This window comes from Pundamilia nyererei, unplaced genomic scaffold (genome assembly GCF_000239375.1).
Source record: "Pundamilia nyererei isolate P.nyererei 1_Seehausen unplaced genomic scaffold, PunNye1.0 scaffold00160, whole genome shotgun sequence".
Lineage (NCBI taxonomy): Eukaryota > Metazoa > Chordata > Actinopteri > Cichliformes > Cichlidae > Pundamilia > Pundamilia nyererei.
Window position 1 is genome coordinate 1,069,182 of NW_005187561.1, and position 13,667 is coordinate 1,082,848.

Consider the following 13,667-nt stretch of genomic DNA (forward strand, 5'->3'; position numbering starts at 1 on the left):
CCTGTCTGTGCTCTGATTTCAAGGTGTTCAAATACACTGACTGTCCGCTCTAGACCACAAACAGCATAACAGACAGATGCAGCTTCCAGGTCTGAAAAGTGAAGCCAACAATGAAGCAGTTTTAAACAGTATGTGGTTTCACAGTCAGACTCACTCATTGCACCTGATTTCCAAATACCAATACTGTGATTGCAAACAGGTGCAATCATTTCACAGATGATTTGTAAGCCGTGTGGATCAACTCTCACCGGTAACAAACAACTTTTACACTTTGGTCACTGACTCAACTTTGAACGATCTCAACAACCAAAAGATCTGAACCATCAGAAACTTTCTGCTACAATGTCAGACTTCACTTAGTCTGTTGGTGCTTGTTCAGAACCAATACTGGAAAAGTGATTAGTAAGCGATGCAAAACCAGCAGTCATAAAATGTTTTTGATAGACATTTCATCCGTCTGTAGGAAATGGCAGCCATCAGGGCCTGTGGTGGCTAAGAGGTCAAGAAAAACCGCAGTGACTTAAAAAGATTCAGGCATGGCCTTCAACGATGCTCAGTAGGAAACCTTTCCTGCATCCTCAGCATGAATTTGAATGCCTAACGTTTAGAAATAAACATCCAGAGGCGCGCTGCATTTTGGAAACATGTCCTGTGGACTGACGTCATTGAAACAGATGTTTTTAGCTCAACAAGTGTTGGTTGGTAGTTGGGGCCTGTGCTGCAGTCACTGGCACTGAAAATACAGTTATTTCCACAAGATGTGACCATGCATTTTGGTCCCATCTCGACTGTTTGATTTAAAGTCCACTGTGACTGTATTCAGATGCAAAACGATAAAAAAGTGTCACCGTCCATATACTTATGGACTTAACTGTATTTCACTGCTAGCAGGTATAATGGATTCAGTTAAACACCAGAAATGTCAGGAAGCAAACATGTTATTCTGCTCTCTCTCTTATGTACTGTGCCCTGCAGTCATGTAGCCTGCTGCTCTGCAGCTAGTGATGGTGACCTTGTTCTGCTCTGGAGGTCTGCTGCGATCCGGAGGGACAGGCAGGTCATTCTCGAGCCACTACAGCAATTTCATCCATGGGACGATGGACTGACCGGAGAAGTAGCTGACTATATTACGTAACAGAGTTTTTGTTCCTATGTATTGGGTGGATTTCTTAGGTGTATTTTATCACAATTCTTTTCCAGGAGGACTGGGATAAAATCCCACGAAGAGTTCCCATTCTTGATTTTCACTACACCTTTAACTCTGTTTTAGTATTTGTTTTTACTACTGGAACACAGCTCATCTTTACTTGTTTGCATATTAACGGTATATAGTTAATATGCAAACACTATATGATATAGTGCCCGTTTGATCAGACACAAATATCCTGCAGTCTGATAATGATGTGCGAGTGTCTCACCGTGTGTTTGAGGATGTTTCCGTATTGAGCGAACTGGAGCAGGATGTAGGAAGCCGAGGCTGGAGGGAAGCTAAAACACACAGACATACCCTTAATGTACACAGAGTGCATTTAAACTGAAGTGTGATGAAGTGTGAGCATAAATACCCAAACACTGTGACCCAGGTCTGGTCCAGCTGGTCGTCAGATGACAAAGACTCTCCCTGAGTGTAGAAGGGGTCCACCTGAGCTGGAGACAGACACATCTGCTGCATGCCTGTCGGGACAGATATGTTACCCAGTTAATCCCCATAAACCCCACTGTGAGCAAAAGAATAAACCTTTTCAGTGCCAACACAAACAAAGCTTTGTGCACTGATGTGTCAGTATCTGCAGCTGCAAGTGTTATCAGGTTTTACAGCAACAAACAATGAAAGAATGCAGGTAAGCTACTAGCTACCAATTCTCCTAATGGTTCAGTAACAGTAGAATGAAAGTAGGATGGAAACCTTGTAAACTAGAAGATAGAGAGGAAAAATACTAAACGTGGCTGTCTAGCGAGTTAAAATCACGTTCTAGTTATATTCCTACATAAAAGAAAAGTTGCAAAGTGTCTGTTTTGCAGTCTTATCACCATCCAGCAGCCACGTCACTATTTGTCTTGTCTATTAACACAGAAAAAATGATCACAGACAGACTTCATCCGTTTTGCCATCTCGATGCAACAAAGTTGCTTTGAAGCCAGCAACTGACTGCGAAACATCCCAGCCCTGCCACCCGTCTTTGAAGCAACCAGCCTAAAGAAAACATGGCCTCATATTTGTTGCACACTGTCGCAATAATTATGGTTGTGCCACAGTCCCATACCACCATTTCCCCTTAGTGTCACTGTGATCAAAATGCAATCTAAATCTAGGCTAGTCAAAAAGTAAGAAAAGAGTAACATTTTCTAATTAGTGCTACGACCAACACTCTGCTTCCCTTTATAAAACCGAATATGCTTTTGCAATGTCACTGACCATCAACTGTCTAGATAAAAGTACCACCAGGAATTCCACTTCTCCCATTTACAACATCCACTAAGGGCATAAGCATGATGAGTGAGAGGATTTTGGGCAACTCTGTCACTCCATAACTGAGCAGTGAACCAGTGCTACAAGTGACAGTAATAATTAGTCTAACCAACTTCATATTTCTGCTCCCGTCAAAGTTTGATTGTTGACTTAGCCGGCTAATCCCTCACTTCACTAGCTACAATGACTTCTGTCACCAGCTGCTCTTTTTATTTATTTACATTTTTTTAAAGTACTCTCAGGAAGCCATTGTTTTTAAATGTTTCTACAAAAAAATTATCCTTGATGACTTCTAGCCATTGCGACGCATAACACGAGCATTACTGTTAGAAGTTGTTGTAAAGTCACTACGAACAGAGTAGTCAGCAGTGTCAGTGTGTACCTGTTCCTGGAGTGGAGGCCTGACGTGCTGACAGAGGAGACTGCATGACTGGGAACGACTGTAGAGAGTTAATCAGACAGAGGAACATGTTTTTAAAAAGCCTTTTTCACATGTCACCGTGAACTTTCATCAAACACAAGCACTAGCCAGTCATCTGGCCTGTAATGAGCCTTGTCACGCTGGTTTTTTTTTGGTTTGCCTACTTTATGTTTACTTTCATCATGCACCTGCTCAGGAATCAAGTGTGTGCCATTCAACCACCTGTATCTATTCCTGAACATCTGTGAACATATGAAAATTATATTGACCATGCATGATGATGTACAGAAATTAAGTCACCATGAAATGCTATAAGGCCTCCATGTTTCACCACCTTACTGAGGGTAGAGGCGTTGCTGTTTATGAAAGATCCCAGGAGTTCTGTCCCAAACTAGTCCTGGGTTAGGTGCTTAACTAAATGTGATTCAAAAGACACCTCTGTGAAGAAGAATGGCACTTGTGTCACTGGACACAAGGTGACTGTGTCTGACCTGGGGTCGGGGTTCATTGGGGAGCGTCTGATGGCAGAGCCTTCACCCATTTGCATTTCTTAATTCAGTCTCCCTCTCCAACCCCCCCTGCTATCCCTGCTATTGTCTTGGTTACAAAACCAGGAGGTGGCAGCTTTCATGTGAAAATAGGCGGTTTAACTCACTTTACCGTGCATGCTTACCCACCTGTCTGTGTGCAGCAAGAGGTGTCGCTACAGTAACCAGGTCGTCATGGATACTGCGAACAGGTGGGGCTCCACTCTTGTCTTTGGGTGTGGGGACAACAGGCTGCATGGCAGAACCTCCTCCACCACCTCCTCCTCCTCCATTTAAAATAAGTTAAGTATGAATATGAGTCACTAATTAATCTAAATAATCTAAAATATAAGCTTTAGACAACAATCAGGTATGTCTCTTCTTCCACTCACCTCGAAGTGTGCTTGTGCTATCCGCAAGTGGTGAGGCCAGGCTAAAAGAGCGAGGCTGTGGGCTTGCTGGAGCTGGCAGGTCACCCATCAGGAAACCGGGCAGAAACTGAGCCCCAGAGGTTGGCTTAGGAGAGGTAGGAGAGCCCAAGGTCATCGGCTCTGAACCCACTGAGAGACAGGGATAAGTTAATGACAGACGATCCAAAACAGCCATTAATAGAAATACAGCTTTAGAGCTTAGATGCTAGTATATTATTATGAAGCTTCTGACAGCATGTCTTCACTCTAACAAGTGGGAACAAATGCCACAAATCTAGGTGTTTATTATCAATGTTAAATCTGGAGATGAACGCAAATTGGTGTATATTTATTTGAATGATGCTCTGTGTAGAGGAATCTTAGTTACTGAAAAAACGAATGTTCTCATGGTGTGAACTTTATTGTGAGCCATGAGCATTTTTTTTTAAACTTATTCTCTTGTCTTAGGACATCCGCAATTTATAAAAATCTTAACTAATGATTAAAGTATTCATCTATCTATCTATATAAAGAAATACTAAAATACAGCCACTTGTGGTCGACACATGGGCTTTTTTGTAGTGCTTTACCTTCTACCTTCTTCTAAAGCAAGAAAATTAGCACCGCTGCCCCAACACAGAGTTGACAGATGACATATGACATGCTTGCCTAATAAAGCCATAAATGCCGAATAGCTAATACCATCAATCAGAACGCAACGGATTAAAATTTCTAAAAGTTTTCCTTACCTTGTAACTCCATCTCTGTTTCTTTCCTTTCTGGCCGCGATTTTCAAAAGTAGGAAGTGACGCTCGGAAAAAAGGATGGCAGCCGGCTAACGCGGCTAACAAAGCTAAATGATGTGTCACAATATCTCAGTTACTGCACCGTAAACGCGACTAGGAGTCAGTGTTGTTTTTAAGGACCTAAACTGTTACAGCTGACCGATTTAAAATCTACTCTTTCAGTCCGCCACGGGGTGTTTCTGGAGTTCAGAGGCACTGGGAAAAGGCTGACGCTAAACTGGAAGTACTACAGCTTACTTCCGGCGAATTTAGAAAGCGTCAATGTAATGACGCGTTCAATGGCCCTGCGTAACGTCGTTCATTTGTATTTTTCTAATGAATGAAATGAACGTACAAAGAAAAGAAAATATCTGAGGGCTTTTATTTTCTTACACTTAATTTTTTTTTTTATCAACACGCATACAAGGGATCTGTTTTTAATGATTCTTCAATCTGTTTATTTTTGGCTTAACCGAAAACATTTAAGGGATTCAATAAAATCTATATACTATAGACTGTACTACACTTTTTTCTTTTGCTTCATGCTGTAAGTGCTCCAGTTGTAATTCCTATTTTAGATGTTTCACATTCTGGGTAAAATCTGACCCAGTCAAATTAAACGAGGGAAAACCTGGCAACCAAGCTCTGTGGAAAAAGGGTGTTTCTGTACATAGTCACAGGAGAAAACTCTTGACCACTACAGACTTTATTCCTGTGATACAATCTGCTATTTGACGGGGAATCAGTGTTGAATGATAAACAAACAAAGATGATCCAGTGTGGCCAGTTCTTAAGGGAACTGCTTTAAAAAATAAGATTTTTGTAGCATTATTAACCCCTTGGTTTGGCCAAACGAGGATTTTTAATGAAATCACTACAACCTAAGTACCTGAAAAGTCTAACGTAAATGAACTTTTTAATAGCTTCATTTAAACATCAACATTTTAGCATCACATTAATAACCTCTTCGGGACATGTACTGACTGACGGAGTAATTGCATCCACAAAAAATCCATGAAAAGAAAAGCACTAGTAGAAAGAACAAACAAAACAATCCTTACAGGTCGTTTACATATAGTGCAGGGGTGCTCAATCCCAGTCCTCGAGAGCTACTGTCCTGCAGCTTTTAGATGCATCCCTACTCCAACACAGCTGAATCAAATGTTTGATCACCTCTTCAGCATGCCATCAAGTTTGGAGAAGGCCTGATAACAAGCCATTCATTTGATTCAGCTGTGTCGGAACAAGGATGCATCTAAAAGCTGCAGGACAGTAGCTCTCGAGGACTGGGATTGAGCACCCCTGATATAGTGTAATAAACACAAGGAATGCTAGAAAACAAATATGTTGTGAAATATTAGAAGGTTGGATTGCTGATCAATTAACCAAAAGTTCAAGAATAACTAAAATGCATTGATCTAGTAACTAAATCACCGTTTTTTTAATTGAAGTTATATTTCCCCCATTTGATTACTTTATTTTTATTATGCATAAGAAACTTTTATCTCATAATTCTTTTCCGGACACTGAAATTTCATGGAAAAGTTTTGGAAGCATTGGGATCGCACATCCACCGACGAACGAACACACCATTTGCGTGAACGTCATCAACATGTGGCAAATACTGTTAAATATTTGTCACTTATTCTACAGACAACCAAGACGTATCCGGTAGCTAGAGTTCTGTTATCAAAATAAAATTATAACGCAAGCTGGTGGGTGGAACAGGCCTCATAAACAGAATAACACAATGAAATTAGATTAACGAGTGGCTTTCTGAACATACATATAGTTTTAGTTTTGTCTGTGTGTACCGTTTAGCTGCACGACCTTTATTGTGAAGCACAGTAAGCGGAAGCAGCTTGGGCTGTTGTGTGCAACCTGATGCCGGGTCCGAGCCGGACGCTGATGCGGATCTTCATCTCCAGACTTTTGGAAGTTGGGACTCTTTAAAGGTAACAACGTCGACGCATTAAAAATTAATATTGAAATGTCTGCTAAATATTACATGAATATTGGCTTTTGCTTCACCAATAAGACAGCAAACAGCTCCGTGTCGCAGTGAAGCTAACGAGCTAGTTAGCTGAGCAAGTTTTAACAGGAATAACCACAGGCGTGTTAACAATGCATGTACTTTGATGTATCGCCTTTTTGGCTTCATCTACTGTATCAAGAAAAATATTTTTCACTAGGCTTGTTTTTCAGAATCTTCTGGAATTTTGATTAAAATATCTGAGTGCTATTATTGCTATTTATTTCTCCCTTAATCTCGTAAACAGTTCCCAAATCTACATGGATGCTCTGTTTCTGCTCAAGAATAGAGAAATAGAGGCTTTTACTTTGAAAGCTACCGTTTATCAAATGTAATTACCATTTAATTAAAAGGCAGCTTCGTGGAAGCAGATGCAGCTTTCATTTAAATTCGTGTTTTTTGTTTGTGTAAGATGTAAAATTAAATATGTTGTAGTATGTTCATTTTTCTCGAGGAAAACTGTTGTACAATAAAAGTCGCGATCCTCCTGGAGTGACCCTGAAAACAGGGAAGAAATCTGCGGATATCAAAGCAACTGTTTGAATAGTTCAAGGTGCAGGAAACTGCAATGCAAAAGACAACGGTGTAAAAAAAATGCTCCTCTTTCTTTTTATCTGCAGACCACTTGTCCTTCCAAAGCCTGAGGCCATATAAAAGTAGAGATAATGCTTCCATCCTTTAAGCCAATCCAAACAGGCCACATATGTAAACGACACTCCTAAGGTGACATGCTGGCTCTCCTGTAGTGACTGTATTTGTTTTTTTTTCTTGCTGTGGAAAGAAGCTGTTTGCCTCACTTACTGTGATATTAGTGAGGCAAGGGGATGGTAATGGCTACAGGGTTGGGTGGACAGAGTATTTAGAACTGATCTTTGTGTCTTTCTGCCCCAGTTCCTTTAGTTGCGGCTGCTTGTTGACTCATTGAAGGAACATTCCCGATGGCGCACAGGGTTGCCTTAAGGGCCCAACACCCTCGGTCCATCTGGCTTACGGTGCTGCCGATGCTCCTCACCGTCCTTTTGGTGGCAGTTTGGGCAGAGGGCCAGGACTACTATGAATTGCTGGGAGTCAGCAGGGAAGCGACGACCAAAGAGATACGACGGGCCTTTAAGCAGCTGGCGCTCACCATGCACCCTGACAAAAACCCTGTGAGTTACACGGACAAACCACAATCCAGAAACACAAAAAAATGACACAGTAATTCTCTGAAATCTGTCGCGTCTCTATGAAACCCTGACAAAACTGATGCTTATCGACTATTTCAGGGTGACCCCTCAGCCCACGAGAAGTTCCTGCAGGTCAATCGTGCCTATGAAGTTCTGAAGGATGAAGACCTGAGAAAGAAATATGATAAATATGGAGAAAAAGGACTGGACGAGCAGCAGGGCGGACGCTATGAGAGCTGGAACTACTACAGATATGACTTTGGTAAGTAACCAATGGGATGTTACAACACTTGAATGTTTTTACAATTGTTTGTATAGAAATCGTTTTATGAGGATATTGTAAAAAGAAAAGAATAGCTAGCTCTGCTGTGAACAAAGAGTTGTTCAGTATTTAAGTTCGTCTTTCTGTCCAGGTATATATGACGATGATTTGGAGATCATCACGCTGGACAGTGGAGACTTTGGTAAGATATAAAACATATTCTGTTTTTGCTTTAGTGTACAAATGAGAAAAACCTTCATCCTTTTTCGATTGTTTGATGTTTTCCTTTCAGAAAAAGCCAACACGTAAGAACAATGTAAATTTAAAGATTTCTCAAATTTATTTTGATTGGCTTTTGAAATCTTGTTGTTCTTGTTTAATGACAGACATCATACATTGCACAATTAACTTCAGAGGTGTCAAACACATTTTAGTTCATTGTCATACAGAGCCTGAGCTAATCTTAATCGTGCTGGAACAGAAAAACAGTGCAATGGCCCCAAACAACCAATCAACCCACCAAACAAACAAACTGTTTGTTTGTTCTTGTATAAAAACATTTTAGCACATTCTCAAATGTTCACATTTAGTTATCCACAATGAGCAGTCTGAGAGGACTGAAGAAAAATTATTTTGTCTGAAAGACAAAACACAGTACAAAGTCCAAAATCTAATCTGTAGTTCTCGCCCCTCAGTCTTATGTTTGACACCCCAGACGCACATTTATACACTTGTAATTACAATGTGTGGTTCCACACATTGTAATTGTAATAGTCCTACCCACTGTCACATAGACATCAGGTTCCATTCTTTCATGACGGATGTCTTTGTCTTCTTCTGATTTCAAACTCTCTGCTCATGAGTGAAGAGGCTCTCAGTTGTTTGTCTCGCATGCTGGATTGGTTCTAAAATGTTTTTTATCCTGAACTTATTTCATATCTTGTCATCAGACACAAAGAGCCTAATCTGTCAGCAGCAAATCAAAGTGAAAACACAAAGGGAATGTTTAATGGTTTTCTTGTTTGATTTTAGTTTTGGGTGAGCTGCAGAGTACAATTCAAACTTGTCAAGTTTGGGAATGGCTGGTCCAACTCCAGAGTAACTGCTATTTGCTGTCTGTTTTTTTTGTGTGTGTATATATGTGCCGTAAACCTTTTTTCCTGTAAGTCTTCAGACCTTAGCATAAAGCAGAACAGCTGTGCAGCTTTCTCCAAACTGCAGTTTTACCCCACTCTTATCAGTGGGAGCAACAGTAAAAGGATTTCAAAGGCACCACGACACAAACACCGTGTGAGAAACAAGAGCGTAAACAGGTAGTGACTGACGTGCCTGTGTGTCTGCTTCAGAAGCAGCAGTGAACTCTGGAGAAATCTGGTTCATCAACTTCTATTTCCCACGATGCTCCCACTGTCACCAGCTGGCTCCGACGGTAACACTACACAAGAAACACACTAAACACACATCCTCAGTCTTGCACCCTTTTATGATTTTGTTTTCTTCTGTGTTATATATGCATCTGTTAGAAAAAGATTCCTGGTTTTGTTAGTTTCTTGCTCAAGTTGTAACTTGATAATAATCACATAGACAGAGTTAGACTCTGTGTCAGACAGAGTGAGTTACTAAAATATGTACGTGTCTGTTTGCTTTGACCTTTGCATGTCACAGTGGAGGGATTTTGCCAAGGAGATGGATGGTGTGATCAGGATTGGAGCGGTGAACTGTGGAGACAACAATCATCTCTGCAGGAGGAAGGGCATCAACAGCTACCCCAGTCTGTACATATACAGATCAGGACAGGTGTGTTTGCTGCTTTTTGTAGCAAAAATGGATATAGCTCAACTTTGAAAAATGAATGTAGTACATGCACATACTGAGTTAGCTCAAGCACCTGAACACTACAAACCTGAGCAGGCACCAAGTAAAAGTTTCAATCGAACGTCGATAAATGAGTTTAACAGACTCATCAAAGTAATGACAAAAGCTTGAAACCAGTTGTATACAGTTACCAGTGTTAGTCCATAATTGAACTTTTCCTATGATAGGCAAACAGCTTATTTATCCTTTGCCTCCTTTGTTTGTTTACACTAAACAAAAAGTGCATGTTAAGGAAAATCAGTGAGTACGTTCTCATTCAAGGGTACATTTACTTCAACTACTGATGCTGTTGGAGAACCGAGTATAGCTTTGATTGCACTCTGTTGTGGATGCGGAGACAGACAGATGGAGACCCGACAGCCGAGTGGCTATTTCTGTTAAACCTCTTTGATGTTTGCTGCTTGAGGCACATGTTTAGTTGGTGCATTGTAATGTCACTTTTCCGCTGATGAGTTTGTGCATTCACACATTCACAAAGTAAAACCCAGACATAAAAGTTTGCGCTCACTGTTTGAAAGCTTTATTTAACATGTTCCATGTTTTGTTTCTTATAATTTCTCATCAATTCTTTGCGTTTCTGTAGAGACCAGAGAAATTCAATGGGGAGCGCAATAGAGACAACCTGGTTCGCTTCTCCATGCAGTTCATCACTACAACCATCACTCAGCTCTGGCAAGGTGAACTACAACCCGCGACCACACTGAGATGAGCTAACTTTGTGTTAGCGAGCAGTCTGGCTAAACTTTCAGTGAAATACAGTCTGTGGAGAGTTTTTCTGTTGTTCGAGTTTATTCCTCATCCTATTCTTACCGCTAATGTTTTTTTTCCAGGTAACGTGTTCAGCGAGATAGAGAGCGCGTTCTCGTCAGGGCTTGGCTGGCTGATCACCTTCTGCTCTGACAGTGGAGGTAACACATGTGCACAGTCAGCTTTTTTTTTTGCGTGCTAACACACACATACACACACATACAAGACTCTTTATGAAAAGACAGGCAGATGTGTCACAAATCAGTCTACATAACCACGCGCTCTGATACGTGGACACACAGAGTGTACTGGTGTTATCAAGCTTGTTGTTTAAAATAAATGGTGTTTGTCTCTTTTTCAGATTGCCTGGAGCCAAGAACGAGACAGAAGCTGGCAGGAATGTTGGTGAGACAACAGCAGTAATGTTTTTACAGCTGTTTATCACAGAGACATGCTGTGTCTGCTGAATAAATGAATTCACTTTAAAGATTTGAGCCAGTAGAGCATTTTATAAAGCCATGCAGGGAGGGGCACGCAGCTTTGGTTTTCAGTCTCCCAAACCCATGACTCTTACACCTGAAATACCCACTCAGAGAAATGCTTAAATCCCACCAGACACACTGCAGTGTGATTCAGAAGAATCCCTGAATCTGCTTTGTGCGCCACATCACTTACATAAAATATTTTTTATGGAAGTTGCTTCAAGCTGCACGGAGCAGATAAGGAGGACAGTAAATCAGGCACAGAGAGAATCTAGTCAAATTATAAGGCCCGGTGCAGACCACATGCTCTGCTTCTAACGATCATTCAGATTTTATGTCATTTGAAGCTGTGTGAAGAACAGAACAAAACTGCTTTAGAGATGTGATATCACAGACACACAGCAGGTGTGTTTTATGGGATTGGTTAAATTGGCCCTGGATGGATTTAGAAATTTTCAAACACTTGAAGAGGTCATTTTTTTCCTCTAAAGTACTTGAGAAGAGAGAAAAGTCAGAGAGAGAGATTTTGAAGTGACAAGGAGCAGGGGCATCTTACTACATGTAAAACGGCTGCAAAAAAAAAGATGTACAGGCAGAGCACAACGGTCAGCACAGCACAAAATTTGGGTCCTTCGCTCTAGTTAGCGGTCAGCGCAGCGCATGTTGCGTCCTATGTGAAAGGGCCTTGAGGATATATGTCACTAATAATGTTAACACTGTCCTACATGAAAGACAAAGACAAAAAAAAAGGCTTAAATGCTAAATTCTACTTATGTGAATGTGTCACCAAAGAGACCGTGTGTCTAACCACAGTGTTGCCATGTGGCTCTTTATATTTTTCAAATGATAAGCTTTATTTGGGGCTGATGAATGACAGGCAAATGTTTTCTCTGAGGGCTTGTGTGTCATCTTCATGCATTTGTCCTCTAACCTTTTGAAGTGAGGACGTACTTTGGATTTCCAGCTTGTCATTCCAATCTAATAGCTGCGAGGAACAGCCTTGTAAACGATGTCTGTGTGTGACCGACAGACCTATGACAGTTAGTGTCGTCTAGGCAATTTGATTGAATCCTATAAAGGCAGCTCACTATCCTCAAGTTATGTTTCATTTGTAACGTACATTGTGTAATGTTAAAAATCTTTAAAAAAAATCAAACTTTTATTTGTAGTTCTATCATGACAAGTTTATTAGTAGCTGTGATGCTGATGTATGTGTTGTAATAAATACTACAGCGCCTGTTTGATCTCTTTATAACTGCTAAGTGTTTGTGTCTGAATGTAGGATGGTCTGGTTAAGGTGGGATGGATGGACTGCACAGCAGATGAACAGATCTGTGCAAGTTTCCAGGTAAGGGTCAGAAGTACTATAGTAATGGTACATGCATGAGATATCTGTGTAGTTGGGTTTATATACAATGTAAGTGGGAGTATCATCTGCAAAGATGGGGGTAAATGGTTTCTACATAGTGCTTTTCTACTTTACCTCAGCACCCAAAGCACTTTATACAGCATGCCTCGTTCACCCATTCATGCATGCTTTTATCACACATTCACACTCCAATGAGACAACAACGTGGTGTTCAGTATTTTACCCAAGAATAGTTTGACATGCAGACTGGAGCAACTAGGGAACAAACCAAACCTTCCAATTAGTAAATTAGTAGATGACCTGCAATACCCCCTGAGCTACAGCCAGGAGGGAGGATGATATTTTGTCAACACATAGTGCTCTGCTTAGAACTGACTTTAGACTGCTTTAGTTATTTCCAGCAGTATTGCCTGCTTGGCTAACCTTTCTGTTGTGTTTCAGGTGACCAGTGGAGCAACTGCTTTATTCCCACCTGGAAGTGCTTTGAATAAACCAGACAGTGTACTTGTAAGACGAAGAACACACTACTGTCTGTGCTAATACTGTGTATAGTACTGGAATACTGACTCTATGTGTATGTGTTTCAGTGGCTGAATACTCTGGACAGTAAAGAAATTTATAATCAGGTCATCAACCATCTACCTGATTTGGAACTTCTCACCAGCGACAGTTTCCAGGTATTCTGACTCCAGATGCACAGTCCACCTGTGCATAATACAATTACTTGTATTGTATTACAGCGCAATTCAATATAATACAGAAGTACAATGTAAAATTGTTCTGATGCAGTGTAACTTGTTTCGTCCAGAGTAAATTGGCCCATCATCGCTGGTTAATCAGTTTTACATTTGGTAACAAAAACTCTGCCTCCAACGAGTACAAGAAGCTACAAGCTTTCCTCCGAAATGACCACATACAGGTATCTGTCTATCTGACTGTCTGTGCGTGTCTCTGCATGTATCTGTCTGCCTGCCTGTCTGACTGACTGTTTGTCCTTCCAGGTTGGCAGAGTGGACTGTATAGCGGACTCAGAGCTGTGTCAGTCTCTTTACATTCATAAACCCTGTATGGCTGTCTTTAAAGGACTGGGAATCCACGACTTTGAGATCCACCATGGTCAG

General features: G+C 40.9%; 2 protein-coding genes across 3 annotated transcripts in view; one reads left to right on the top strand and one right to left on the bottom strand.

The window, feature by feature from the left end:
- The window catches only part of nup35 (nucleoporin 35), an 8,230-nt gene extending 2,486 nt beyond the window's left edge, over positions 1 to 5,744 (bottom strand). Inside the window, exons 1-7 of one of the 2 annotated variants that reach the window (XM_005745533.2) lie at positions 5,675 to 5,741; positions 4,578 to 4,681; positions 3,811 to 3,978; positions 3,569 to 3,705; positions 2,853 to 2,910; positions 1,566 to 1,674; positions 1,419 to 1,488 (exon numbers count right to left, since the gene is read on the bottom strand). In XM_005745533.2, coding sequence (XP_005745590.1) covers positions 1,419 to 1,488; positions 1,566 to 1,674; positions 2,853 to 2,910; positions 3,569 to 3,705; positions 3,811 to 3,978; positions 4,578 to 4,590 — 555 coding nt within the window. In that variant the 5' untranslated portion in view covers positions 4,591 to 4,681; positions 5,675 to 5,741. Of the gene's footprint in view, positions 1 to 1,418; positions 1,489 to 1,565; positions 1,675 to 2,852; positions 2,911 to 3,568; positions 3,706 to 3,810; positions 3,979 to 4,577; positions 4,682 to 5,674 lie in introns of both variants that reach the window. The other variant, XM_005745534.1, reaches the window with a different exon arrangement.
- Positions 5,745 to 6,438: 694 nt separating this feature from the next.
- dnajc10 (DnaJ (Hsp40) homolog, subfamily C, member 10) overlaps positions 6,439 to 13,667 on the top strand; it is a 15,582-nt gene continuing 8,353 nt past the window's right edge. The window contains exons 1-14 of the mRNA XM_013913935.1: positions 6,439 to 6,568; positions 7,537 to 7,793; positions 7,911 to 8,073; positions 8,225 to 8,275; positions 9,420 to 9,502; positions 9,739 to 9,870; positions 10,532 to 10,625; positions 10,779 to 10,856; positions 11,057 to 11,100; positions 12,460 to 12,525; positions 12,988 to 13,053; positions 13,134 to 13,223; positions 13,355 to 13,465; positions 13,548 to 13,662. Of these exons, the coding sequence (XP_013769389.1) occupies positions 7,584 to 7,793; positions 7,911 to 8,073; positions 8,225 to 8,275; positions 9,420 to 9,502; positions 9,739 to 9,870; positions 10,532 to 10,625; positions 10,779 to 10,856; positions 11,057 to 11,100; positions 12,460 to 12,525; positions 12,988 to 13,053; positions 13,134 to 13,223; positions 13,355 to 13,465; positions 13,548 to 13,662 (1,303 nt within the window). The 5' untranslated portion in view covers positions 6,439 to 6,568; positions 7,537 to 7,583. The remainder of the gene's footprint in view (positions 6,569 to 7,536; positions 7,794 to 7,910; positions 8,074 to 8,224; positions 8,276 to 9,419; positions 9,503 to 9,738; positions 9,871 to 10,531; positions 10,626 to 10,778; positions 10,857 to 11,056; positions 11,101 to 12,459; positions 12,526 to 12,987; positions 13,054 to 13,133; positions 13,224 to 13,354; positions 13,466 to 13,547; positions 13,663 to 13,667) is intronic.